The following is a 27,781-nucleotide window of genomic DNA, read 5'->3' as shown; positions in this document are numbered from 1 at the left end:
GGTCACAGCAGCCAAAGCTGTCTTCAGCCTTCACATCCCCAATGAAACCCTCTTTGTGAGTACCAGAGTACCTCTCCTTGTTGGTTCCTCTATCACTTGAGTCAGGAAGTTGTCACTGATGCACTCCAGGAATATCCTGGATTGCTTATGCTCTGCTGTGTTGTCTCTCCAGCAGATATTAGGGTGGTTGAAGTCCCCCACAAAGACCAGGGTCTGTGAACACGATGCTGCTTCTGGCTATCTGTAGAGGGCCTCATCCACTTGTTCATCTTGGTCAGTTGTCCTATAGCAGACACCCACTACAGTGTCATCCATAGTGGTTTGCTCTTTAACCCTCACTCATAAGATCTCAGTTGGCTCATCATCCATCTCCAGGCAGAGCTCCATGCATTCCAGCTGTTGTCTTACGTAAAGGGCAACTTTACCTTGTCTTTCTGGTCTGTCTTTCCTAAAAAGCCTGTATTCATTGCAACTTTCCAGGTATGTCAGCCACCTCACCATGTCTCCATGATTCTAGCAAGATCATAGCCCTGCTGTCTCTAACTTATCATGTTTATTCCCCATGCTGCATGCACTAGGGTACATGCAGTTCACAGAGGCACCAAAGCATGCTGATTTCCCAGAAAGTTTTTGGCGATTTCTCCCTAATGGTGCCACGTAGGCATTTCCTTGCATACATGCAAATGCTAGAGGTGGGCCCACTTCAGCACCATTTTGTTGATTTTGTGATTTTGAGATTTTTCTGTCACATCTTTCCAGGCCCTTTGCTCATCAACCATGTCCATCACTCCCTCATAGGGCTGCTGATAACGCTCTTCCTCCCTTGTCATTCCTAGTTTAATTTCAGCTTGGTTTTTGCCACTTCAGAAAAAGGCAAAGTCACAGCAAAGCAAAAGGGCTGAACAAAAGTTTTCCTTTTGAACTGGAGACTGAGAGCAGAGACCAAGAGAAGTTCTATGTTTTTAATGTATGTAGACCACAAATTTTTTTATTACTATATACAAGCACACTCACATAAAAGGATGAGTCTTGGTGATAAGACAGAGCAAGGGATGTATAATCTGTAGTTAGCATGTATTTTTGCAAACTAATTTAGCAAGTAAATACAGATTTTCTTTAAGATGAATTATGATGTACAGAATCAAAAGTACAGTTTTTTTTTTTTTTAAATCCTATGAAGTCTCATTTACAGATAATGTATTATTCCTTTATAATTTCAAAGTTATTGTGTTTCATATTGCTGGACAGAAAGAGCAACTTCAAACTAGTCTACAGCTTTACCCGTTTTCATAAATATATGCCTATTTTCCCTGGAAATGAAGTCTTTTCAGCAAAAATAAATAAAACTTCTTCAGTCAAAGAAAGGCTTATAAACAAAAGCTAACCAGCCACTAACAGGTAAATGCACACAAATAAATCAGAAAATAAAATTAACATCTTTGAGGATGAGAGAAACAGGACTAGCAAGGCTGTACCAGAAACTTGATGTAACCGTACATTGTACATCTTATGGTCTTCAACATCGTTATTAAAATCAGAATCCATTAATTTTCTATTTTAGGCCACGTACATACATATCCGAGTGTATGGCAAGACAGAGTAACACCAGAAATATTTAACAGCATTATTTCTATTCTGGTATTCCAGTAAGTATTTTATGATGGTTAATCCAAAGATACACACCTATTATAACTGAATGAGAGTTTAGTTTTGCATAGGAAACTTCTTTTAATTAAAAAAAAAAAAAAAAAAAAAAAAAAAAGACTTAGATCTCAACATGCATATTTTAAATGCACAACCTGTTTTTGAATGAGTTTCTCTCTGTGGTTTATGCATGAAAGCTAGCCTAACGAACACTAGTTTTATGAAAGATTATTTATGCCAATGGCATCAGGAAAAAGGGTGATTCTAATTAAGAAGAGGTTTATTTTTATCAAGTACATTTAGGAAAGTTCACATCAGAGAAAAGCTTTTGATTCCACAACCACTTTACTTTTTTGTAAAACTGACTGCATAGCAGAGCCAACACATTACAGGTGAGATCAAAACCTATTAGACGAATTTTTTTTTTTTCTGAAAATATTTTGTATTTGACATGCAAATGCTACTTTTCAGTGCTGACAATTACCTCTCAACTAAAACATGAATAATTTTGATATACAATGAATCAAATAGAAACACTAAAAGTAGAAGAAAATTGGCATGACTGAAATTCTTACCTATAATAGTAAATTTAAATGTTTTAGATGGTAGAGGCCTTCCTGCATAAGTGTCTGCATTGCTTTCATTCAATACTACTTGCAGTTTCAAGGTATAGTTCCCAAGTTTCTGAAGATTTTCTAAACAGAAATACAAATACAATTAGAAAGCAAAAAAAGTAAAATTATAAATAAACTGAAAATATTGCATATGTGAACTTACCCATTTTTTTAAACCAGTACGGCCATTTGCCTCCATGCTGACTGATATGGGAAATTATTTCTTTATTCCCAGTAGGTGCTGAAAAACAAACAATTAGCTACATGTATTTAGATTTTACACCATGCTTCTTAATTTTTTCAGGTATTACTATCACTCATTATTAAGTATTACTATCACTTCTAAATCTAATAAATATAAATTCACCTTCACAATTAATCACGTTGATCACAGTTAAAAAAATGAATTCCCTACCTAATCCTATTTTAATTAAAAATTGCTAGCCTCAGACACATTAAACTGAAAGCAGCAGGTTTGTAAAATAGAATTTTATTAGCTCTTTGGTTATATGTTCCCCATTAAGTCTGAACACTTGTAGGCTGTGCACTCCACACACTGGCAACTGATTGAACTTGACAAATGCCCATAACAAATTAGCTTAAATGGGAGCAATGGTAAAAATGTGCAGTTGGCTGAACATATAATTCAGGAAAAAGAACATTCCTTTTTTGCTCCAAATTATTGTATCTGTCTTTATAAACACTTCTGCAGCATTAAGACACATCCGAAAAGGGAATACACTGAAACTTCGAGGTAATTTTTTAGTGAATGGTACTATAACCTAAGATGAAACCAGGAATAAGGTTTATTGTTTGCAACTTCAAGAGGCATTAATATATTTGTTTTTCAAAACATAATTTTGAATAAATACAGAATGCGACTGCAGTAAGACTACACAGAATAAAAATGCAGTAAAAATACACATTGTTCTATAGCTAAGTACAACTGCTTCAGATCCTGTTCTTGCACCAAGATAAAGTAGCATACACGAGATAAAGTAACAGCTGCCAATTTTCTTAGGCTTATTTCTTTGAATGTGTAATACTGGAAGTATTGGGTTATTAAAATAAATTTTGATGGCGTTTTGTAGCAAGAGCAAATTCAGTTTTCTATACTGGGGAGTTTTCTACCCTTGGTAGTTACTAACACTGAGAAAACAGAACTTCTGAAGTGAGTGCAGTTTTTGTATTGCCACCAAGTTAAACTGAAAGTCTCTCTGTATTATGCAAGATGCACAGCTGGAAGATGTACACCTTTCTTCTTGTATTGCCCCAATACAGACAGATAATCTAAGGCGGAAATTTATCTATAGGAAGTGAAGAAAGTCTAATTCTTCTGTGCATAGTGATACACAAAATATGACAATAAAATAAATGGGATCTTGGAAGAGGACAAATGAGAAAAACCGTGGCTTTTAAAGGCAGGGCTGTTATGTTCTGATGTTCTCTTCTGAAAGAGGAGACAATCCCAAGAGCAGTTCTGCACAAGAAAGTTATCAGGTAAGTCCACTGCTGCTGTTGTGGTCTCTGTGATGAAAAAACATCCTGATGTTTTATTTGAACAACAGACTAAGTTATTTCAGTGGAGCCATGTGCAAAGATTTAGAACTGTCTTTGGAATTTCTCCATTTTTTCCTTTGCTAGAAGAAAAGCCGTTCAAACACTTTGTATTAGTAATGATTAATGAGCTCTCCTCCGTTGTTTTGCTAGAAAGCACCATTGGGACTTCCTAACCACCATGTTCTTTTCTTGACACTTCCACACAAACATATTTATGAATATTAACAGTTTCCCTACAATCATCAAGATACAGAATGCTGCACTTGGTGCAAACTGTGTACCCCAAATAGCACAAGAAATTAAATGGGGGTAGAGAGGGAGAGGGAGAGACATGCATCTGAAGAGCATCTCCCATTGTGGTTTACAGGAGAAAAGTGACAAGATAATTGTTTGGTCAGAAGAACAGTCAACTAAGTTCTAAAATAAATATTTCGGTGATGAAAACAGTTTGCTGAAAAGCTCAAAAACCTGAAAAGATGCCTCACTATTGCCACAGATTGCCACAGCACCTGTTTGAGTATTTTAACAGAGGTACCTGCAATTTTATTGAGTAATCAGAAGTGCTTTAAAAATAATATTCTGAGATAGAAATGGTTATTTCTCAGACACACCTTAGACAAGAATCACCCAGGCATGACTTTGAAAAAAGAACCACCAAACTTCCCAGAACCCAGCTTTCCTGGCAGCCCCCTCTGTCTTGGCAGCCTCCTTCCACCAACCCTAACATGAAATTTTAGAGTGAGCCTTAGAGAAACAACCTGCTGGTGGCCCAGGAAAAAACCCAACACATCCAAACAAGCAAAACAAAGCCCCCCCCCGGCAGTCCATGCCTCCTTTGGCAGACACTTTCCATAGGCAGTCTCTTTCTCTTTACCCTACTCTTTCATTTGGTAGCCCATTTCTGTTCCTGCTCCACCTAGACTCTTCAGCTTTCTCTTTTTCTCAGCTCTAACCCATAACCCCAACCTTATTTTTTCGCCAAACCTTACAAGCCCCAGATAAAAAATTTCTCATATCCCAGCTGTCTTGCCAGCCCTCGCTTCCCTTGTCCAAACCTTGGACAAGGTGCTCCTGCCATGGCCCATACAATAAGTTTCTCACAGTCTAGTTCTCCTGCTATCCCACCCTTTCCTTTGGCAGCTTTTATCTCCACTGGACCCCTCGACTTTCTTATTCTCTCAACCATAATTCAGACCCTAATTTTGAATTGAACTTTGTATAAGGCTCCCCAGTAACAGACCAGATAAGATGTTTCTCATAGCTCAACTCTCTTGGCAGTCTGCAGTATATTTTGCCAGGTATTCCACTCCTCAAAAGTGAAGAGAAACTTTTTGTACATTGTAAGATGTTTGCTGTTGGCCTTCATATGGGTGTAACCACTTTAGTACAGATGAGAGCTTTATATTCTAAGAAAGACTAGGGGTTTGAGTTTGACAGGTGTGCCATGCTCAAACTGTCACTTGCAGGACTTACTCATTATTCTGGTGAAAAACAGTGGGATTATCCTAGTGATGCCTAAATTGACTAGAGACAAAAGTTAAGATAGGAAGCAGTAAAAACAGTTATAAGTACAAATTTCCATCAATGAATCAAAGTGGTCAGGAGACATGAAAGGTCTGAAGATAGACGTTTCAGTGATCGGAGGCAAAGGGCAAACTTAACTTTATTTTTCCCAGCAACACCACTGACAAAACACCATGCCTCTTTCAAGTTTATACATCCTGAAGTCGTGATGGTCTACCTTAATTAAGGTTGCAAAACACTGATTTGTCCCCCAGGATGTTGGCAAATAGTCTGATAATCTGTATTACACGAACACGTTTTTTTCAGTTCCAACTTCTTCATGCCCCAGCACACTACGTTGGACAATGGACATGCACAGCAGACAGTCCCCATACAACAAGTGCCATTAAAATACCATGTGTAGTCTTATGACACATATACTAAACTGAAGCTATGATACTTCCATTTGGTTTCCTTTGACATGTATCACTACAGTAACCTCAGTGCTTCTGAAGGGTATTTTTACAACTCTTATCAGACAAAGGAATCAGATTTTCCTATTGTATATGGAAAGAAACAAGGCAAACAAAATTTTAAGTTCCTAAAAATTTCAAATATATTTGACACGTGCAGGATTGGAGTTTTCAGAGAATTCAGTGTTCTAATTTTGTGTTCAACACACAACTGAGTAATTTCAGTTGCCTCGGAGAGAATGCAATTCTTCAACAAATGCAATATAAGAATACCATGTGAAGCACCCATAAAATAGAAAACACATAGCATTAAGACATTAAGCTTTGGCATTGAAGCAATTGTCATTTCATGAAATGTGGCTTTGGAGTACTACATGCTCTGATGGGATATTGTCCTTAAAATTAAAAGCTATATCCATCCATCTATGAAATTCTAGTATGTATTGTATGTATGTACACAAAGAAATTTATTATCCATTATGCATTTTTAAAATAATAAAGACTCATTTAAATATACTGAAATACTTACAATGTAAAATAACCTTGAGTTCAACAAGAAGTTTCTTCGAACCTCCGTGGCTTGTACCTGGAAGTTTTTGCATTGCTTCTCCTTTTTTATTCAAAATTTCTATTCTTAATGCTCCTGTATTTAAAAGAAAAATGATGGACATTTAAAATAACCCGTGATTGGAGATTTTTATATGCTTAATTTTTTAACAAGAGTGCATAATATAATTTTAAATTGACATTTTACTTTTTTAGTATTTGGAAGAATAAAATATACCTATTGGTGTACCAGCAAATCTTGTTTCATTTGGTAATAACTCATCGCCTTCAGGCCATGTTACTGATAATTTGTCAGGAAGTCTAGTGAAAAAGAAAGAATGAAGAGTTTTCCTGTGAGTTAAAAAACAGGGTAATTTATCTTTAGTGGAATACACATGAAGCTATTTTTGAGGGGAAAGAAACCCAAAACCTGAACTAGTTCTTCTTTACTTAGAGTTCTAGGGTTTTTTTGTTTCTGCTGAAACAGCTGACTGCTTTCCCATTTGGGAATAAAACTGAACATTTTTGTGTTCCTGAAGAAATACTAAAACTGTTATTAGGAACTCCACAAGTAAATAATTACAATTTAGAGCTTACCTTGCCATTTCATCCTCTATGTATTTTTTAACAGCTTTGTCAGACACCGTTCTGTCAAGTTTTGAGATTGGAACAGTTTTCATTTCAGCATACAATGCCTGAGGTTCCTGAAAAAAATTTAGGGCAGTTATAAACAGCCAGATTTAAACAGCCAGATTATAATATGTCAGAGAAGAAATACCTCTCTATCAAGGGACTGGACAAGTAGACATAGACATAATGCAATATGCTAACAAATACTACGTGGTGACGCCACAAGACACTGTTCTAAAATTTGCTGAAATCACAAAGAATGGATGAACAACACACTATTGATACCAACTGTGATACTCTATTTCATATGCAAATTTAAATAAATCAGATCATTGATCATGAATAATAATTTTAATATGTTTACATTAAAACTAATGTAACTAAGCAGTTGAAAAATATTGTAATTTTCAACAGTTATTTGAAAGTCGTTTAAATAAGTCTGACCTGGGATTATGTTTAAAGATTCCATAGGCAAACTAGGTGTGTGAATTCTTTTTATATTTGTCTTACCAAAGCAATTTGAACCTCTCCTCCAGTGGCAAATATATCCCCATCATGGTCTCCATACAAAAAAAATTTCTCAATACTTCCATAGAATATTGGAAGAGTCTTAACAGTTTTCACCTGTAAAGCAAAGACAATTGTCAGTACATTGCTTCTACATCAAATATACAGTAGTTGCCTTTTATAGCATTCAAATGCTTTATCACAAAACAAACAAACAAAACCCCAACACCAGTGAGCAACTAACTTACCAGCTGTCCAGTTTTGTAAGTTTTCCCATCCCACTCTATTGCAGCATACATTGTCCAAGGGCTCTGCATTCTTTTGGATGGTAAATCAGTACGTGTAGTTATTCCTTTAAAGACTGTGAATTTTATCTGTTTGTCATATTTTTCATGACAGTCTTTGAGCCACAAAGCAAATTCTCTGTCAATTTTCATTCGCTGCTCCTATAAAGAATTTACAAAGGAAATACATACTATTAATGTATTACAAAATTTAAATCTGACAACTTCAGAATTATAAACAATTATAAGAGTACAGTGATATTGTACGCAAAAAAAAAAGGATTCTTCAGCTTGGAAACACTACAAAATTTTAGGAAAGCTATACTTCAAGACAGAGAAAGTGTTTCCCCCAGCACCCATATTCCTCTATGAAGGGGGTCTTTCCACAAAAACTGTCATATAACAACTAGATATTGTTTAAGAAAATAAAAGGAAAAAGACTAACTCTTATTTTTTCAGATTTAAAGAGTCAGCTTTACTAATCCATTTACTAATCTTACTAGTACTAAAGTAGTACTTTACTACTAAAACTGGGAGAAGTGTCTGCTACAAAGTCCTGCAAAAGTGTCCAAGGTGAAAGTTCTTCAGAAACGGGTCAATATGCAGTGACATGAACAAATGTCCAGTGAGTAAAGGTTTCTGTATCATATGCATTAAACTTTTCCAAGAAGAAATACTTAACAGAATAAAATGATCACCTGTCCATTGAAGATTCTTGTAAACAGAGTATTCTTATCTTTTAGCTTCAGCTCCAGATCCATGAAAGTGAGTTTGTTTGTGCTGACCTGGAACTTATCATTGGTAAATAATGCACCAGAAATTCTGTTGTAGCATTCAATTGGTGCCAATCCTCTCTTCTTTGGAGGAGCACACCACTCAAAACTTAAACAAAAGGAGAAAGACATTAAACCCCTTTTTTATAAAGAGAGGTTTACATTATAGAAAGAGACTGGTTTACATTGTAGAAACAGATTACCACTTACTCTTCCACAGTTGTGTATGGTATTAATCTTCCATTCCAAAAACATTCAAAAATAGGCCTTTTTCCTCTGGCACCCTTTTCTACTATAAAGCAGTCTTCATCATCGTCATCATCGTTTAATTCTTGATTAAAAAGAAGACAGTCTCCATGAATACATTTCTTTAAAAAACTAATATAAAAAACCAGAGCAGTCTAAATTAAGGATTATCTATACTTATTAGTTAGGCACAGTAGCAGTACACATGATCTCAAGCTAGGTATATATAATATTAGGATTTTTTTTTTCTGTTTAAAAAATACCAAGCAGAAAAACTAAGGAAAGCTAAGGAAAAAAATTTAAACAGGGATTGAATAATATTACCAAATTTGCAAATTTCAAATTTGAATAAATGTTACTTATCTCCCTTAGTTACAACTGATGTTCTTCTAATATCAGAAAATCTTGTCACAATTAAACTCAAGATTTGTTTTGTCAAAAAAAAAAAAAGAAAATATCACCAACACAAATTATTTTAAAACCCTAGCATCTGAAAACTCATTAAGGCTGGATAAAACAAATTTTAAACTAAGGACTTAAGACTACATGTTGTCCTCTGAGGTATTCTAATGTTAGAAATCTCTTGAATCAAACTGCTGGTGTTTCATTACTTTCTCGGAGCAAAGATCTAACAGTCACGAAAGTCAAAATGTTTCAATCAGACTGCATTCCATAAGAGTTTATAGTTTGAAATCAGATGGTGTTATGTCAAAGAACAGGTTTACATGAATGAGTTACCACAACAGCCAACTTTCTCACAGGGTTCATTCATCCAAAAGGATGTGAACTTTTCCGTTCCACCAGAACTCAAATTAGATAACAACTTACACTTCAATTTAAATTGTTCTAGTTTCTATTTCATTAAAACATTTAGAGTAGTAGGATTGTCTGTAACAGGACTGATAAGCTGCATAACATTTCACTCACTTGATGGAAAACATGGATCATCAGGGTATGTTTCTTTATCATAGAGGAAGGGATGATATCGGATGATGCCTTCCACTATACCTTCTCCTTCAACATGTGCCTTAAACTCAAAACTATCTGCTGCAGTATTTATATACAATGTCTGCATGTCATCTTTGATCTCCCTAAGATTGACAATCTTTGGTACTTTTCCTTTTTCAAACATTGAAATCTGGAAAAAAATAAAACAAGTTGATTTTCCTTAGGCAAAAAACCCTACAGTAATTAGCATTTGTGACACTTACCTTAACTGTTAGCAAAATGAATTAGTTCCTATGCTGCAATGATAAATAGTATTACTTATTAAAAATTAAATTCCATACATATCTTAAAATGCTGCTGTAGTTCAAAATGCATGATTAAAGAGAAACAGGCACAATATGAAATGTTGCCTTCAAAGAATTTTGACTAATAAGTATAAAACTTCTTACCTGAATGTCAATGTTGTTGAAAGGGCTTATGTCTTTTGTTACAGCATTAGTTTCATTTCCTTTTGGTCCATGGATGTAATAGTGATAGATATGTCTGAAATACATTTTAAATGAAAAATAAATCTCAGAAAGTGAAATTTTAAAATTTCAAAATTTTCAAAAATCTAGATAAACTTGCATTTTTATTAAAATATAACTGGTTCATTGCATTGTTATAAATCAACTCCACGACAACATGTATATGTGGTACAGAAGATTTACTAAAGGGAGTGACTCTTTTTCACTCTTTCCAACTCTCATCTCCTTCATGAACAATCATACTAAGATCAATTTTTTGATAAAATACAAAGTGCAAACTAATAAAACTACTGTAATTTGTACTACACTCTGGAGATTAAAAAGATCTAGAGCCAAAAAACTTCCCACATATTGTTTCTGATATCAGCTTTGTATTGATAATCTAATAGTAACAGAAGTTTTTCACAATCACTATCCTTAAGTTATTTCCAAAAAGTAAAGATACCTCATTTGAATACAGGCAGCGGCCATGGATGTGGTCTGCATATTAGAAATAATTTTTCTATTTGTAAACATTATTTTCTAATGGCATTTGTGCTCATTTAAGAAAGTCCAAAAAATCCACACCATCAGATAGATTAATTATTTTCATAGAGATAGGAAGTTTGAGAAAACTGAGGAACTTAACCGCGTTTACTTCAACTTTTCAACAAGCTAGCTAATTCTTTGAACTTCAGATATTGAGTCCTTAAACCTCAGGGTGGTGGTTTGCAGAAAAATGAGATTATACAAGTCAATGGGACTGAATGTATGAAGGAAGTTAAATGCACCTGCAAGTGTTTATAATTGCTTTGCTTCTGACATCTACTGCACTAAATGCTCCCCAAGGAGAAATCTTGGTTCCCAAACAAAAGCTCCTCATGGTCTCATTGCTCAGGAGTTTAGACCAGACTGGTATGTCCAAACTGCTTAGCATTTTGTCTGCATCTCCTCCAGACCTCAAAAGGTACTCTCATGGCCTTAAGACATAATTATTTTGGGGGATCATCTCCCCTCCCTCTGCTTCAAAGCATCCAAAATAATATGAGGGCTGTGCTTAAGCTCATTAGAGCAGAACGAAACTGGTATTATGCATGTGTGGCAAAAGGCATGGCAGGACAGTATGAGGGGGTGTTTGGGGGGAAAAAGGCCATTACAGCTGAAATAGTGACACAGGATTGTGTAGCACCGGGAAGCTAAATCTGATTGGTTTTACTGTAATAGCTACAGGGCATACACTCGAATAATTGCACCTCTCAAATGGAGGCAGTTCTTTCACTTCAAGAGATAGCTGGAATGAACTAACACACACCTAAGTTTGGGTATTCACCAGAAGAGCACCTAGAAGCTAATGAGGGACCTAATTTATCTGTCAGTGTAGATGTACCCCTACGTTTTCACAAGCTTAAAAAGGGTTTCAGCCACAAGTTTTTACTTGCAACAGTGAATGACGTTTCATATAATAAGGTGTTATCTAATCCTTATACTAATCCTCATATTAAGTATTATCTATTATTGTTAGATTACAGGTAACACAAAAATAAAATTATTGCTTAAAATCAAGTTCTATGGTTTGCCAGATTTCAAAGCTGGGCCATGGCTTCATAGTTCAGTTTATATTCACAGATAGATCCATCCTCTTAACAGATAAGTCCACATGATTCACAGGTATCACAGACTTCCAAATCTCCAAACTCTGCAGGACCACTGATGACACTACTATAGTACTCAGTGGACAGTATCACATATCAGTCTCCCTTTTGAACTGGGATGAAGCAGCAGCTTTTTTTTTTTTTTTTTTTTTTTTTTTTTTTTTTTTAAAAAAAGCCAAAACACAAATCTAGATATAAAGGTTAGGAGCACAGCTGTGAGAACAGTAATTTATCGAGTTACTAACAATTAGACATCTAATTATTACATTAATAATAACTATTAAACTGAATAGGTTATTGATAATTCAATTGGATAATTACGTATCAATTATCAAGTCACACTGAAACTGATGTTTGTAAACATCTTTGTTTGGATGGGGGGCCCCGTTCAGTTCTGCTAGTTTCTGTAAAATCAGTTAGTTAGGAAGACTAATTGTGGCATCAACAAAACACGTATCAACAACCTTAACAGGAATAAAGCCGATGACAAAGTACAAAAAGGAAGTAATTCATAATTATCTGACTTTGTTAGCAGTACACTTTTAAATCAAATCTTTTAAATCACAAACTTACGCCAGCTGCCTTGTCCAAAGATGAAAAAAGTTTTTCAAGTACTGCATATGATCTGGTTGTACACCTGTAATGACAACTGCTGTGAAACTCTCTTTATCCCTTTCTTCTAATATTAGATTACGAAGAAATCTTTCATCATCACTTGTGATGTGAGTAGAGTCAGATGGCTACAAAAAGAGTAAAATAATAAGATCAAGAATGTGAACTGAATTTGATCTCCCATTAGCTTTGAAAAGTATTAAAAAACAGAACAGGAAAAGAGTACAGAACACATGATGCTAAGTATCACAAAGGATTAACGCTTATAATAAAACCTTCCAAATTAAAGTCAACAAACTAAGAATCTGACATCCCTGATCCAGTTCATTTTCAACTCACTTTCATGATAGCATTTGAAGTGTTCAGTCTAGAAATGCATTTGATCATGTTTAATGTGGCACTGTGTGATATCCATGTTCTCGTCCATCAAATGGAACTACTATGTGTACCAGACATAAGTCTTCTTTAAGAAAACCAAGCCAGAAAAAAAAAATTTGCTTTTAAATGGATAGGCTGCTTTCTATAGCAGAAATTGAAGTGGAAGAAACATGCTTTTGCCGCGGAAGGGTGAATCCTCAGTTCCAGCTGAAATACCCAGTAGTCTCACAGAAAAAGAAGTTCCTGATTCCAGAAAGTCCTGATTGTCTTTTCCTGGATGGATGCACTCTACTCTTACGATAGGAGGTTTCTAAGCTGCAGAGAAACACAGCAGTTGATGTCATGTTTCACGTTGGACCAGTGGATAATCCTTTACATTTGGTGCATCCAGAAAAGAAGCTATTTTTAACACAAAGATTGAGATCTTTATAGCAACTGCAAACAATTGGTACAATGGAGAAGATACACTTTTCCTTGCTGTAGTAAATGCAGCATCATGCCTTGTTTTGCAGGAAAGCAGGCAAAAAGGAAACACATCACTAAGTCGTGAAAGGATACATCTCCTACCTAACTGTAGACGGTGAAACATGGTAGTCAAGGGTGTTCTGTTAAGACTTACTTTCCCCAGGGAATCAAAGAGCTCTCTTTAACCAACAGGATAATTTAACCAGTTGTGGGAACTTCCATCAAAAAAGACTGAAATTCTTAAAATGCTTTCTTCTGCCCACAGCATAGCCTCTTTTAAACCTAACAGTCTTGCTGATTTCATCCAAGCAAGGGGCTGTTTCTATGCTAGTAATGAGACCACAGATAATAAAGAAAATCCAGAGTTGCTTGGTCCTCATCTCTGTATGGTTTGACCAATGACCTAGAAGCTGCACACCAATGTTGTACAAGCGCTATCCTGTACAACTTACACAGTGAAAGTACCTCCAAAATGCTGTTCCCAAATTCTTTGGTTGCCTTCCTACTACAGATGACAAACTACCATGGTGCTTTCCCCAACATTCCTAGCATCCATCTCAACTAGAAAAGTAGTATTTACTTGTTGGCAATATTAAATGATCCAGGGAAGTGAGTACAGTAAAGACAGGTGCCTGTTATCCATCAACAGAAGATGATTGGCTGGGGTGCCATCAGTGCCATTTCTTTTCAGTGTTCTGGCCTTGTTCTAGAATGTCTTAGGTTTGACATTAATTACATCTTGATTTCTTTGCAGAAGTAACTTCCTTTACCAGCTCAATGCCTCAAAGATTCAATTATTCTTCTCACACTGCAGTAATCCATTACAACTTCTATTTCTGCCACAGTATTCTCTTGCTCACCTATGTGCACTGCAGACCATTTTTCAAGACATTGAAGAGACAAATTCACACGTTTAATTTCACATCAATATAATGAACTGGCCTGGCTATTTCAATGATTTGTAAAAACTTCTTAGACCTGAGCTGTCTATCCAGTGTCTCCACACTTCACTTCTATTATTTGAATGCTTCACAGCATCTCTTCCCTCTTCGATATTTACAAGTTATTTTTTACCTCTAATATAACTTTACTTGCAATTTTTTTTAACTGCATCAGCTTAACTTTCATTTTATATTATCAGCACAACTTTTCAAACAGTTGATTGCACCACCTTCTTGAATTCTTTATTAGTATCTATGCATCTCATTCAGCTAGTTTCCTCTAACTAATGTTTGTTAGCTTATTTTCTACTTTTATATCCCCCACACTCCCTTTTTAATATGAAGTGGGGAGGGAAAGCATTTGTGCTTTCTACAAAAAACAGATTTTGTCTGCTTTTCAGTTTCTATTTCTGTGACTCTACCTTCTCATCTCTATTACAGAGAGATTAAAAATAAAACTCGTACATTTTTGATGATTCGTTCTTTGTCACAAGTTACTGCCCCAATATTGGCATGTTAAAAACATTATCTACCTCCTGTTCCTCTCACCCATACAAAAGGCCAAGAGCACTGAGATAACCCACAAGATATGGGCTATAATCAAGGTCTGATTACCTCGTCATACAAATCATCCACTTATGCTCCCATCTGCACCCTTAGCGATATCTTTGCCTTTACCTTCTTGCTCAAAAATGTCCAAAGAAGAGTTCTTTTCAGTCTTTCTCCTTATCTTGCAGCTTTTTGCTTAAGCTTTTCTTCTTCATGAAAACCATCAGGACTGTTCATTTTAGTTTTCAACTAAATAGTTCATTTCTTTTACAAAATTAGTGGAGATTTGTGAATCCACTGGGGTTTGTTTATCCGGCTGGACTTCTCTCCCATAGACAGGTCAGTTGTTCTACATACTTCTGCATAAGCACAGTTTGTTTCCCTAATTTATTCCTTACTACTTCAGAGAACGGACATTTTTCTTTGTTTCATACATAATGAAACAATCGCTGATCTTAGAAAGGTATTTTTAAATATTTTTCTTAACCTGATATGTTAAACTATATGTAATTTCTGTCCTTTATGGTAAACTGAAAAGATGAAAAAGAATCACGTACAAATAAAGCTTTATGATATAGTGCCTTCAAGTTTCCCATTACTTCCTTTTACACTCCAGGGTGCAAATGATTCAATAAGACGAAGATATCCGCAGATAAATATTACAAGAATATTACATAGGAAATCATGTTAACCTGGGAAAAGCTTTCAAGTGAAAAAAGAGAAGGCTATTTACCTTTCTGTTTCGAATGTATCCGCTATATATTGCTTCTTTGTTTTTCTCCTTCTTTTCAAAATCCTCTTTAGAAAGGACAAGTTCATGAACATCCTGAGAATCTGCAGGTTTGCTTATCATCTGATATTATTAAAGAAACAGTATTTAAAATCAAAATAAGATTTAAAATGAACACAACAAAATAGTTTAATACTGTGATTAAAAGCTAGGATAATAATAATCTGATTATGTAAAAATGTTTTAAAATAATGTTTAAGATTGATATTTACTTACTCTGGCAGACTGTCCAACGAAGAACACTGCTTGTTTGCCTCCAACTCCAAAATATGAGATATCACTATTTAAACTACGAGGCACTGGCAAAGGGCGTACATATCCTGAATGATCACTGAGAGTAAAAGTGTGTTTAACAAGTTTTCTCAAGATAAACGTAATTTAAAAAAAGAGAGAAACTTCTGATCTAAACAGCTTGTATTAAATTCTTCTGGCAGTCACATTGTTCAAAAAATCCTTCACTTTAGACCTATTATAATTGCAACATTAAAACGTATGTGCCTAAAATTCTTGATGTATTCTTTTTAAAAGCATGATGACAGAGTAACTCTTTTCCTAAGTCATCTTATAAGACATTTCTGTCCCTTCTAGCAAACCAAATCTTATTCAGTCATACAAGTTCAACTTTTTCACCTGAATAACAATTTGCTTATTACTATCTATGTACAATTTTATTACACTTAAGTTCAGATGAAAGAGAGGATAATGTTTGGCAGGGAGAATCTGATAGAAAAGAAACTATTACTCTGAAAACTTTTCTCCATTGTTAACTCTGCAACAGGGACATGGTCAACAGGTCTGCGCGATAGGTACTGTGGTATAGGTACTAACTGTGAAGCTCATGCAAATGAAAATGGCTTACAAAGCAAATCTGATCTTTTTGACATCATCCTTTCAGAGAAATACTATTGAGTAATAATGGGAAATAATGCCAACCAACTATTAAACGCAGTATTGGAGAGACTACATATGCCATCAGTAATTAAATTCCATGTCTTTTAAGTCAGCTTTGATGGATGAAAAGTCTTACGTAGTTCAAGCAAATAGTAGGACAAACGTTTTTAAATCATAGCTGTCCCAAATGAAAACAAGGTGTAGATAGTATCCTGTTGTAATTTACAGCTGTGCTCCTATTGAATGGTACCAGCCCACAGTTTAAACTTGTAGCTTAAAAATACTATACATTTCTACTGTTAACTAAATTCAACTACAGCAATTTTAAAAAGCAGTGAATTTCTTTACAAATTACTAGATGACTCCGAATCACTTTATATGCACGTATCTCCAGTTCTTTGACAGATATTAGTTGTTCTATTTAGACATGCTTCTAATGCAAAAAAACCTCCTCCTCAGCTATATTATCACTTTCCACTGTCCCATTACTTTTTACACTACTTTCTCATAGGACAAATTAGTTATGATTGAGGCTGTGATCCTCATCTTCACATTTACTGCCCTAGGCTTAAGGTATTTAAAAAGTGACTAAAGCTCAAGAACTGTACTTAACTGCTTCTCTGGAATTTTCTACACTAGGGTTAAGTCTGGCTGTGGAGGTTGAAGAGCTCTTGAGAACAGATTCAAAACTGTAAAATGAATTCATATAAACCCACCATAAACCGCCACTTTCTTCTTTAAATGCAAAGCATTTATTTTGCCTAGCCTCCTTCAAAAATTACAGACATCTTCAGGTATAATTTTGCATTACATTGTACACAATTATGATTAAAGGAAAAGTAGCATAACAGACATTGAATGCATTGCTTAATGCGCTTCTGAAAGGCTTTCAGGTATCAGATGAACACACTATAAAAAACCCTCTCCAGAACACAGAATGCCCCTAATTGTACATAGGCAGGTCAAAGACAGCTTAGAAAAGGCTGTGAGAATAAAAAAAATGTTCTCACAGTTTCATAATATTAGAAAAGCAGTTTTGTGTTATGAAGCTTCTCTGTTTCCTACCTACAAAAATGCCTAGTTATATGTAATCATGGAATGACAGGTTTCAGCTAAGTGTTGGCATAGAGGTATGTGTTAAAATGATATTTTGTGAACCTTTGCAGAGTCTACTAATTGTTGTAAAAATGATTAAAACTTTCTAACCTCTCGAAGTCACCTTGTCTTGTAAACTTTGACAATCTGTATACAGCCCAGTTGTTAAGCTGTTTAGAAGTCATTCCTCTTCCATTATCGATCACAGCAACAGCTGGTTTTCCTTGGGAATCATCAAACAACTGTTCGGGGGAAAAAAAAAAAAAAAAAAACAACAAAAAGAGGAGCACCAGGAAAAAAAAAAGGATAATGCAAACTATGCCAACTACACCTGAAAAAAAGTAGAATATTTCTATCTTACCAGTTTTATCTGTATGCTCCGAATACCAGTATTTCGGGATGTAGCTGACAGAGAATTGTCAATCAACTCAGCAAGGGCAAATGCTAAAGAAATTGAAGAAAAATAACCCCATTAAAATCTTGTTCTCAAAAGACAGCACTCAGAAAACAGACACATATTCACAGTAGTTTCTTCTGAGCAATTAAGATAACACATTCCGTAAACACAGACAAGAGCTAAGCACTGTCAGAACGATCAAAATTAGACAACATCTTGATTTAAAAAAAACTCCCAAACCAAAAAACTTTTCTACATATTTGTACATATACTTTATGATTTGCTTCCTCACTGAACCTCTCATACCTCTGTTGATGGTAAGGGCACAATTATTGGAAGTACCTAGGAAGAGTGAGGAACTAACAGGTTCCTTACCACAAGACAAACTTGTCCTTTTCCATGATTGGGAATGAATTTGTATGATTCATATGAAAGTCCAAAGTATGTAAAGAACTGACTTTGACTTTTTAAAATATTGAGGGAAGAATGAACTCATTGAAAAAAACTGAATGGAAATGTTGCACAACTTCCAAAATAGAAAGTTATTTGTTTACAAGAACAGAAAGAAAACTGTAAAAATGATTGAAGAATTCAGTGAATGGTTGTATTGGGTTTGTGTGGCGGGGTTTTGGTAGTGGGGGAGGGGGCCGCAGGTGTGGCTCCTGTGAGAAGCTGCTCGAAGCTTCCCTGGCTCCAAGTCAGACCCGACTCTGGCCCAGGCTGAGCCCATCAGTGACGGTGGTAGCACCTCTGGGAGAACAGATTTAAGAAGGGGAACCTGCAGCAGGGGAGGAGATTGGAATGTGAGAGGAACACCTATGCAGACACCCAGGTCAGTGAAGAAGGAAGGGGAGAAGGTGCTCCAGGCACCGGAGCAGAGATTCCACTGCAGCCTGTGATGAAGACCATGGTGAGGCAGGCTGTCCCCCTGCAGCCCATGGAGGTCCACGGTGGAGCAGATATCCACCTGCAGCCCGGGGAGGACCCCACGCCAGAGCAGGTAGATGCCCGAAGGAGGCTGTGACCCCGTGGGAAGCCGACGCTGGAGCAGGCTCCTGGCAGGACCTGTGGACCCGTGGAGAGAGGAGCCCACGCTGGAGCAGGTTTTCTGGCAGGACTTGTGACCCTGTGGGAGACCCACACTGGAGCAGTTTGTGCTTGAAGGACTGCAGCCCGTGGAACAGACCCACCCTGGAGCAGTTTGTGAAGAACTGCAGCCCTTGGGAATGACCCATGTTGGAGAAGTTCATGGAGGACTGTCTCCCATGGGAGGGACCCCAAGTCGAGTCTGGTTTTTGCCCGTGACCATAACTGGTGAGTGATCTCTCCCTGTCCTTTTCTCGACCCACAAGCTTTTTGTTATATTTTCTCCACCAGGGAGGGGGGAGGAGTGAGCAAGCAGCCTCGTGGTGCTTTGTTGCCAGCTGGGCCTAAACCATGACAATGGTAAATACAACCAAAGTTCTGTCTGTTACGTGGCAATACACAGCAGAAATAGCCAGCCAAACTACTTGCACAAGTCTGTTTTTTCTAAACATTAACACTTGGAACCCTTGCCTAATTAAAGTTAGGAATACCTAACTTTAGTGAAAAATTGCATTTAATTAAGGACTACAGCATCAATCTGAAAAAAATACATCAAGTTTGGATTAATTCACTCCAATTGGTCAGCCCTAGTGAACAGACATTTCCATTCAGTCTCTCTGATAAGGAAGTTTTATTCCCTACAATTTGCAAGGTTCTTCAGAATGCTACAGTGCAAATTACACTGGCCATACACTTCAGACATGCAAAAGAAATCCCTTGAGTATTAGTATCATACAGCAACACTGAAGCATTTTGCATTTTCCTTCAAGTTCTTTCTGAAGTTTAAAAACAGTTCTCCGTTTCTCTGCAACTTTCTTCACTGCTAACAGGAGTTGAGCATCAGTTATATGATCCATACTTACTACTCCATATCAAATAACGAAGGCCCTTCATCAACACGTGACACTGGTTAGGCATGCCCTTAGAGATGTTGTAAATGAGGAGCCTCAGCTGCAGTACACTTACCCATGTTCAAAATTGTTATTTGCTCTAATAGTCAATTTTAGTACATAATAAACAAAAGTAGACAGTTTAATATAGCTGTTTAGCAAATTTTAATTACTGCTGTGTTGGAGGATTTCACAAATTACCTCACTAGGGTGTCAAAGAGTGAGAATTAGTAACATTAGAAAAAAGATACCAGTAACATCATTACAGAAGTGGATCTAAAAGTTATTCTGTTTGTAGTCTTGATCATTGTGGACTCTTTAGGATTGAAGAGCTATGACCAGAAGTAGTACCAGAACATTTGGACTATTTTAAAGGCCTTTGTGGGAGCAATATGAACACATGCAGTACACTCAGAGCAAGAATCCTCCTTTTCCCTGTGTCACCTATTGCAGAGTACTGCCAAGATCAAGAATTGACATAAATATATATGAAAAGTTTCTCACAAAAACCTGAAGCTTGTTCACTCTCTTTTAGAGAGAATAATGATTTAAAGCACCCTAGCAAGCTGCTTTAGCAATAACACAACAGAGGAAAATGTAGGAAAAAATTTACTTTTCCCTTAGTAGTAAACTTTGCTTTACTACTAAAAAAACCCAACAGAGTTCAAAAAGACAACATTGAGATCCCATATTTAAATCACTTCTCTGACTCATAAATAAATATGCCTCAGGCTCTTGGGCAACAGTATGCAAGGAGAGAAAACAGCAAATGTACGTTGATGATACTGCCAGACAGATCCAAACAAAAGTTCAACCTGTTTTTAAACTACAGCAAGTTGTCAAGAAACTCTGTTATCTAGGCCCACAGACATTGACAGGCATGATCAAAGTCTTTTCCTCTCCTGTGGATATACTTGCTTCCTGTTTCAATACTTCTGGAACACAAATAAATCTGTCAAAGATGCTGCTATATTTTACATTTGAACCACTTTGTAAAATGCAGTATTTTTACACGTGGATGGCAGATTTGACCTTGATACAAAATCTCTGGATAACACAAAGGTTATCATTGGAGTTATGTACAGGGAAATGATCATAATATGAGGCAACAGAAGTGGAAAATGTCTTTCATGATGAAAAAGAAGGAAAAGGAAAAGAAATTGTGTGTGAGGAGCTAAAGGAAAACTGAACATACATATGCATTATCTATTTTTCATCTCATATTATTATTCTGAAGCCTGCTGAGAGAAGGAAAAATGGGTTTTCCTACCAAGGGAATGCTCAGCATTTCATGGGAGATGAGCTGTAGCTACAACTTACGTGAACACTTACAGTAAGTGCAGCATTGAATGACTTCATATTCACAAAGATCTTACAAGATGTAACAGTTCCTTCTCACAAACCAACTGTTTGATTGCAGTGCTGTTTATTACCATGAAAACAAAGTGAGAGTTGGATTGTTATGCACATACTGGGGAATTTTTCCAATGTAGAATAGTAACAGTCCTCAGTGTGTATTAATTTTATTTCTTGATTTAATAATTTAAATTTTGCTTTAAAAAACCTAACAAACCAAAACAGCAACACTGAAACATAAGAAGCCATAACAGAAGAAGGAACTTCAAGTTCTATTGTAGAACTTGATGACCATGCAGTATCTTGCATTTAACACACAAACCTGTTTGTTTAAATGCTACCATAAGTAAAGCTAAATGGATGACACTTGACTCTTTGACACTAAAATATTTTTTCTTGAGACTTTTTTTTTTAAAAAAGGAATAGGGATTGGCAGTTTTGATAAAGAGTTACAGAAAAATGAATACAAGAAACCATAGACTACGTATACCTCTTCAAAGCTTAACAGTTCTAATACAATGTGGTTATAGTAACTATAACTATATGACAGAGGACTAGATTTCTCCATTTTTCTACCCTTCATCTCTCAGTTCTTGCAGTATAGGCCCTTGCTTCCAATTTCCAGTTCTCATCATCTTCTTGTCCCACAAGTTTTATTGTGGTATTATTAACTAAATAGTATTAACTCCTTTCTAGCAATGTTATATATATTTAAAAGGGAAACATGAATGTATAGTAGCAAAATCCCTTGGTTTTGCAGCTGAACATCAAATAACCGAAGGTTCTGTGTCCACACTGTTGCACTCAACACTGCTCTACAGTTTCAGGAACGTACTATGGTTTGACTGCCAGAAGTGCTCATTTGAATCTCATCAAATTCTGTGACTGAAAGAATGGAAATGCTTCCAGTTAACATGAATCTAGCAATGAGAACAGTATTTCTACCTGCAACTTTTGAAATACTATGCATTTACCTAAAAAAGCTATTGTCACACTTTTTTTCCTATGAGTCAGCATTAATGTCTGTAAACTAAATAATTCATAGAATCGTAGAACAATCCAGGTCGAAAGATCATCTGGTCCAACCTTTTATGGGAAAGGGAGCCTAGATGAGATTATCTAGCACCCTGCCCAATTGCATCTTGAAAACCTCCAGCGACGTGGACTCTACCACATCCCTGGAGATGTTTTTCCAATGAATGGTTGTTCTCACTGTAAAAAATTTCTTTCTTACATCAAGATGAAACCTCTCCCAGGTGCAACCTGTACCCATTGCCCCTTGTCTTCTGCATGTGAAAAGAGGGCCTCCATTCTCTTGCTAGCTGCCCTGTAAGTACTGGAATACTGTGATGAGGTGTCCCCTGAGCCTTCTCCAGGAAAAAAGACCTAACTCCTTCAGTCCTTCCTCACAAGGCAGGTTCTTCAGCCCTTTGATCATTTTGTGGTCGTCCTTTAGACCCTCTCCAGTCTGTCCACAACTTTTTTGACCTGGGGACCAGAACTGGACACAGCACTCCAGGCATGGCTTGACCAGTGCTAAGTGGGATGATCACATCTCTATCTCTGATAGCAACACCCCTGCAGAAGCAGCCCAGGATCTGATTTGCCTTTGTTGCTGCAGTGGTGCTCTGCTGACACACGTTCAGCTTGGTGCCTACCAGGACACCCAGGTCCCTTTCAGCAAGGCTGCTCCTCAGCTACACAGACCCAAGCCTGTACTGGGGTCTTTGGTTATGTCATCCCAGGTGCAAGACTTTGCACTTGTCTTTGTTAAACTTCATACAGTTCTTGCTTGCCCACTCTTCCTGCCTGTCCAGGTCTTTTTGTAAGATGGCTCTCCCTTCTGATGTGTTCACATCACTATCCAGTTTAGCATCATCAGCAACACTGATAAAATCACAACAAAGAAGTATGTCATCCTACTGCTTTTGTTCTTTTTTTCTCTTGCAGCCTCCATCATATATGGAAAAACACAGCTTTTAACAAATAACTTCAGAGTCCCTTGAGCCCAAGATGAGAATGGAAGAAGAAACAGTACAAACCATTTGCCAATTAAAAAAACAAAAATCTGACAGATAAAATTAGCAGAAAAGTCAAGCAGCTAGAGATCAGAGTAGCCTAAGATAAGATGCTAACCAACTACCCCAGCATGGCTTCAGAATCCGTAACATGCACCCCCCAGTAAGCCACAGTGCATTTCACCGAAACACGACACAGGACCTAAGGGTACGATTTTACAGTGTTTCATTTTCAGCAGAAAGAACTACCACTGTTCAGCTTGAAGATCTATCACTGAAGCACAAATACAATGATGAGGTATGATATCCGCCAGCTTCATTCAGTTATATTCTCCAAATGAACTGCCCCACTGCTGACAACTCTTTGCTATGCAATCAACAATTTTACTGTCATGAAGAGCAGAGGGAATAAAAAAACCTTGACATATAAAGAAAAGGAAAATGTAGGTTTGACACACACAACCCACCCTGATCTATTCACCAGTCCTTATTGATCTATACCTTTGCGGCTTTCCCTCTTTTACTTTAAACCCTTTTGGTACTTTGTTCCTGTGTTACTAAGTTCTTGCCCTTGGTGAGCATTCTTAATAGTTGCCCTGGATGGTTCACAACAGCTGGTTGATCTCCAAGGACTACCTCCTCAAAGAATAAGAGTAGCTCAATCCACTGTACAGAAACTAAAGTAAGTGTGGCAGGAGGCCAGAACTGATAAGACTCCTGACCAAGTTCAAATGCTGATGGGAAGTATGCATAAGGTTGAAGAGAGGATGGGGAACCAAGCAGGAATACAGAGACACTGACAAAGTGTCAAACAGCCAGTCAAGGGAAGTGATTCTCCCTCTCTATCCAGTCCTTGTGAGACTGCATTCTGAGTACTGTGTCTAGCTTGAGGCTTCTCTGAAAAAGACACTGAAATACTCAAGTGAGTCTAGAGGACTCCTCCAGATAGTCAGAGGGCTTGAGCACCAGACATGCAAGGAGAGGCTGCTGAGAGAACTGGGATTGTTCAGACTTAAGAGAAGGCTAAGGGAAACCTTATTGCTGTCTTATTGCTAGGAGGGTGCAAAGATGAAGCCAGACTCTTCTCAGGTGTACAGTGATAGAACAGGAAGCAACGGACGAAAGTTGGAACATGGAAAATTAATTAGACAAAGATGTATTTATTTTATAATCAAATACTGGAACAGGCTGCCACCACAGGTTGGGGAATTTCTACTCTTTGGAGATACTCAAAACTCAACTGGCCTTGTCCAGTCACCTAATCTAATTGACTTTGCTTTGAGCAGGGGTTAGATCACATGACCTCCAGAGATCCCTTCTGACCTAAATTATTCTAGGATGCCATGTAATAGTTCCACATGCCCAAGGTCACCCAACATTTCCCTGAAAAGTCCGTGGATGGTTACTGCAGGTAATGATTACCATACAGTGTCATTCATTTTCAACAGTGTCGGGTTCACCCATCAATTCAGTGTCACAAGGAACTAAAATAGTAATTAGCCTTCCTTTACAAAAGTCTTGAGCTGAGCTACAGAAGCAGAAGCATCAAGCTCAATTTAATAAACTATGCATAGACATGGAATGCTTAGGCTAGTTTCCACTGCTGTACCTCACTTTTATTCATTTTGTTCAAAAAGTAAAAACAAAAGCCTTAATTAAGTAGAACAGAATGTACATGCCCGGAAGAATGGACTCCTGAGATCCATGACTGGTATAGAAAATGTGAACAAGAGATGATAGAATCCTAGAATGGTTTAGGTCAGAAGGCACGTTCAAAGATCATGTAGTTCCAAGCCCCCTGCCATAGGCAGGGATGACTTCAACGAGATCAGGCTGCTCAAAGCCCCATCCAACCTGACCTTGAACACTTCCAATGATGGGGCATCCACAATTTCTCTGGGCAACCTGTTCCAGTTCTCACCACCCTCATAGTAAAGAATTTCTTCCTTATGTCCAATCTAAATCTACCCTCTTTCAGTTTAAAACTGTTACCCCACGTCCTGTTACTACAGTCCCTGGTAAAATGTCTCTCTCCATCTTTCTTATAAGCCCCTTTAGATACTGAAAGGCTGCAGCCTCCCCGGAGCCTTGCCTTCTCCAGGCTGAAAAAAACCAACTCTCTCAGCCTTTCTTCATATGACAGGTGTTCCAGCCCTCTGATCATTTTCATGGCCCTCTTCTGGACTTGCTCTAACAGGTCTGTATCTGTCTTGTGCTGGGGCCCCAGAGCTGGAGGCAGTACTCCAGGTGGGGTCTCGCAAGAACAGAGTAGAGTGGGAGAATCACCTCCCTCAACTTGCTGGCCACACTACTTACGCAGCCCAGGATACAATTGGGTTTCTGGGCTGCAAGCGCACATTGTCAGCTCATGTCTAATTTTTGATTGACCAGTACCACCACGTCCTTCTCTGCAGGACTACTCTCAACCCATTCAGCCCCCAGTCTGTATTGATATTGGGGATTGCTCTGACCCAGGTGCATGACCTTGCACTTGACCTTGTTGAGTCTTATGAGGTTCACACTGGTCCGCTTCTCAAGCCTGTGAAGGTCCCTCTGGATGGCATCCCTTCCCTCAAGTGAGTATCAACCACACCACTCAGCTTGGTGTCATCTGCAAACTTGCTGAGGATGCTCTCAATCCCACTATGTCATTAATAAAAATATTGAAAGGTACTGGTTCCAATACAGACCCCTGAGGGACACCACTTGTTACTGATCTCCATTTGGACATTGAGCCTTTGACTGCAAGTGTTTGGATGTGGCCATCCAGCCAATTTCTTACCCATCAAACAGTTCATCCATCAAACCCATATCCCTCCAATATAGCTACAAGGATGTTGTATGGGACCATATCAAAGGCCTTACAGAAAGAAGGTAGATGACATCAGTTGCTCTTCCCTTATCCACCAACACGGTCACTCCATTGTAGAAGGAGGAGGATGTTGCATGACCTTACTGAGCACTGTAGTGAGGCCGAGTGGTCCATAGTTCCCAGAGTTCTCCTTTTTAAAAATGAGTATGATGTTTGCCTTTTTCCAGCCACTGGAGACTTAGTGACTACATCTGCCAGTTCCCTCCAGACCCTGGGATGCACCTCATTGGGTCCCACAGACTTGTACATTCAGGTTCCTCAGATGGTCTTGAACCCGATCTTCTCCCACGATGAGTGGGACTTCATTCCCCCAGTCCCTGCCTTTAGATTCAGACTTGAGAGATGTGGGAAGAACAATTGCCAGTGAAAACAGGCAAAAAAATTGTTTAGTACTTCAGTCTTCTCCATGTCAGTTGTCACTAGATCCCCTCCTTTTATTTATTGGGGGGGAACAATTTCTTTTCTCTTCCTTTCCTAACGTACCCGTAGAACCCCTTATTATTATTTTTCACATCCTTTACCAAATTCAGCTCCAGCTGTGCCTTAGCTTTGCTGATCCCACCCCTACATTCCCAGGCAACTTCCCTATATTATTCCCAGGATGCATGCCCCTGCTTCCACTGCTTATGCATTTCCCTCTTGTGTTTTAGTTTGACCAGAAGATCCTGACTCAGTCATGCTAGTCTCCTGCCTTCCTTGCTTGACATCTTGCATATGGGAATCAATAGTTCTTGTGCTCTTAAGAAAAAAAGTCTTTAAATAGCTGCCAGCTGTCTTCTGCTCCTTTATCCCTGAGGGCGGTTTCCCAGGGTGTCCCATCCACCACTCCCTTAAACAACTGAAAGTTCACTTTCCTAAGGTTTAGAGTCCCGACTATGCTTGTCACCTAGCCTATATCCCTCGAGATCATGAATTCCACCAGGGCATGATCACTACAGCCCAGGCAACTACCAGTCTTGACCTTTCCAATAAGTTCCTCTGCATTAGTGAGCAACAGGTCCACTAATGTATCTCCTCTTGTTAGGCTTTCTATCACCTGGATTAGGAAGTTATCCTCAAAAGTCTCCTTGACTGCTTGTAGCTTGCTATGCTGCTTTTCCAGCAGATGTCAGGGTGATTGAAGTCCCCTAACACAATCAGGGCCTGCAAGCATGATGCTTCCTGTAGCTGAAGAAAGAATGCTTCATCGACATCCTACCCTTGAACAGGTGGCCTGTAGTAAACACGACCCACAATGTTTCCTTTGTTGGCTTGGTCTCTAATTTTCAGGGATAAGCTCTCGACTTGTACACTGCTGTTTTTAAAAAAACCAGCTCTGTGCAGTCAATCCATTTTGTTTTTTTATAGAGAGGGCAACCCCTCCACCTTTCCTTTCTTGCCTGTCCTTCCTGAACAGTTTATAGCCATCAACTGCAGCATTCCAATCATGTGAGTCATCCCATCAAGTTTCAGTGACAGCAATCAGATCGTAGCTTTCCAGCTGTACAGTGGCTTCCAGCTCCTCCTGTCTGTTATCCATGCTGCGTGCATTGGTATAGAGACACTTTAGCTGGAC

General features: G+C 37.7%; 1 protein-coding gene and 1 long non-coding RNA gene across 6 annotated transcripts in view; one reads left to right on the top strand and one right to left on the bottom strand.

The window, feature by feature from the left end:
- The window catches only part of SMCHD1 (structural maintenance of chromosomes flexible hinge domain containing 1), a 90,454-nt gene that overhangs the window by 48,796 nt on the left and 13,877 nt on the right, over positions 1 to 27,781 (bottom strand). For 4 of the 5 annotated variants that reach the window (XR_005932147.1, XM_030011217.2, XM_030011216.1 and 1 more), the window contains 16 exons: positions 17,969 to 18,051; positions 17,719 to 17,849; positions 15,838 to 15,952; positions 15,565 to 15,684; positions 12,460 to 12,626; positions 10,178 to 10,271; positions 9,708 to 9,918; positions 8,745 to 8,865; positions 8,460 to 8,643; positions 7,726 to 7,923; positions 7,481 to 7,594; positions 6,938 to 7,044; positions 6,579 to 6,661; positions 6,324 to 6,437; positions 2,422 to 2,499; positions 2,220 to 2,339 (listed from right to left, as the gene is read on the bottom strand). Coding sequence is in view for 4 of the 5 variants with exons in the window: in XM_030011217.2 (XP_029867077.1) it covers positions 2,220 to 2,339; positions 2,422 to 2,499; positions 6,324 to 6,437; positions 6,579 to 6,661; positions 6,938 to 7,044; positions 7,481 to 7,594; positions 7,726 to 7,923; positions 8,460 to 8,643; positions 8,745 to 8,865; positions 9,708 to 9,918; positions 10,178 to 10,271; positions 12,460 to 12,626; positions 15,565 to 15,684; positions 15,838 to 15,952; positions 17,719 to 17,849; positions 17,969 to 18,051 (2,040 nt within the window). In the remaining variant the exon portion in view is untranslated. Of the gene's footprint in view, positions 1 to 2,219; positions 2,340 to 2,421; positions 2,500 to 6,323; positions 6,438 to 6,578; positions 6,662 to 6,937; positions 7,045 to 7,480; positions 7,595 to 7,725; positions 7,924 to 8,459; positions 8,644 to 8,744; positions 8,866 to 9,707; positions 9,919 to 10,177; positions 10,272 to 12,459; positions 12,627 to 15,564; positions 15,685 to 15,837; positions 15,953 to 17,718; positions 17,850 to 17,968; positions 18,052 to 27,781 lie in introns of those variants that run through there. The other variant, XM_030011219.2, reaches the window with a different exon arrangement.
- Positions 306 to 26,477, top strand: LOC121233224. Its single transcript, XR_005932148.1, has 4 exons — positions 306 to 319; positions 15,397 to 15,408; positions 17,398 to 17,405; positions 26,290 to 26,477. It is a non-coding gene; the product is annotated as an uncharacterized LOC121233224 (long non-coding RNA).

Source organism: Aquila chrysaetos, chromosome 4 (assembly GCF_900496995.4).
Source record: "Aquila chrysaetos chrysaetos chromosome 4, bAquChr1.4, whole genome shotgun sequence".
In the NCBI taxonomy this organism is placed as follows: Eukaryota; Metazoa; Chordata; class Aves; order Accipitriformes; family Accipitridae; genus Aquila; species Aquila chrysaetos.
The sequence above is the reverse complement of the archived record's forward strand: the minus strand, read 5'-3'. Positions and strand labels throughout refer to the sequence as shown.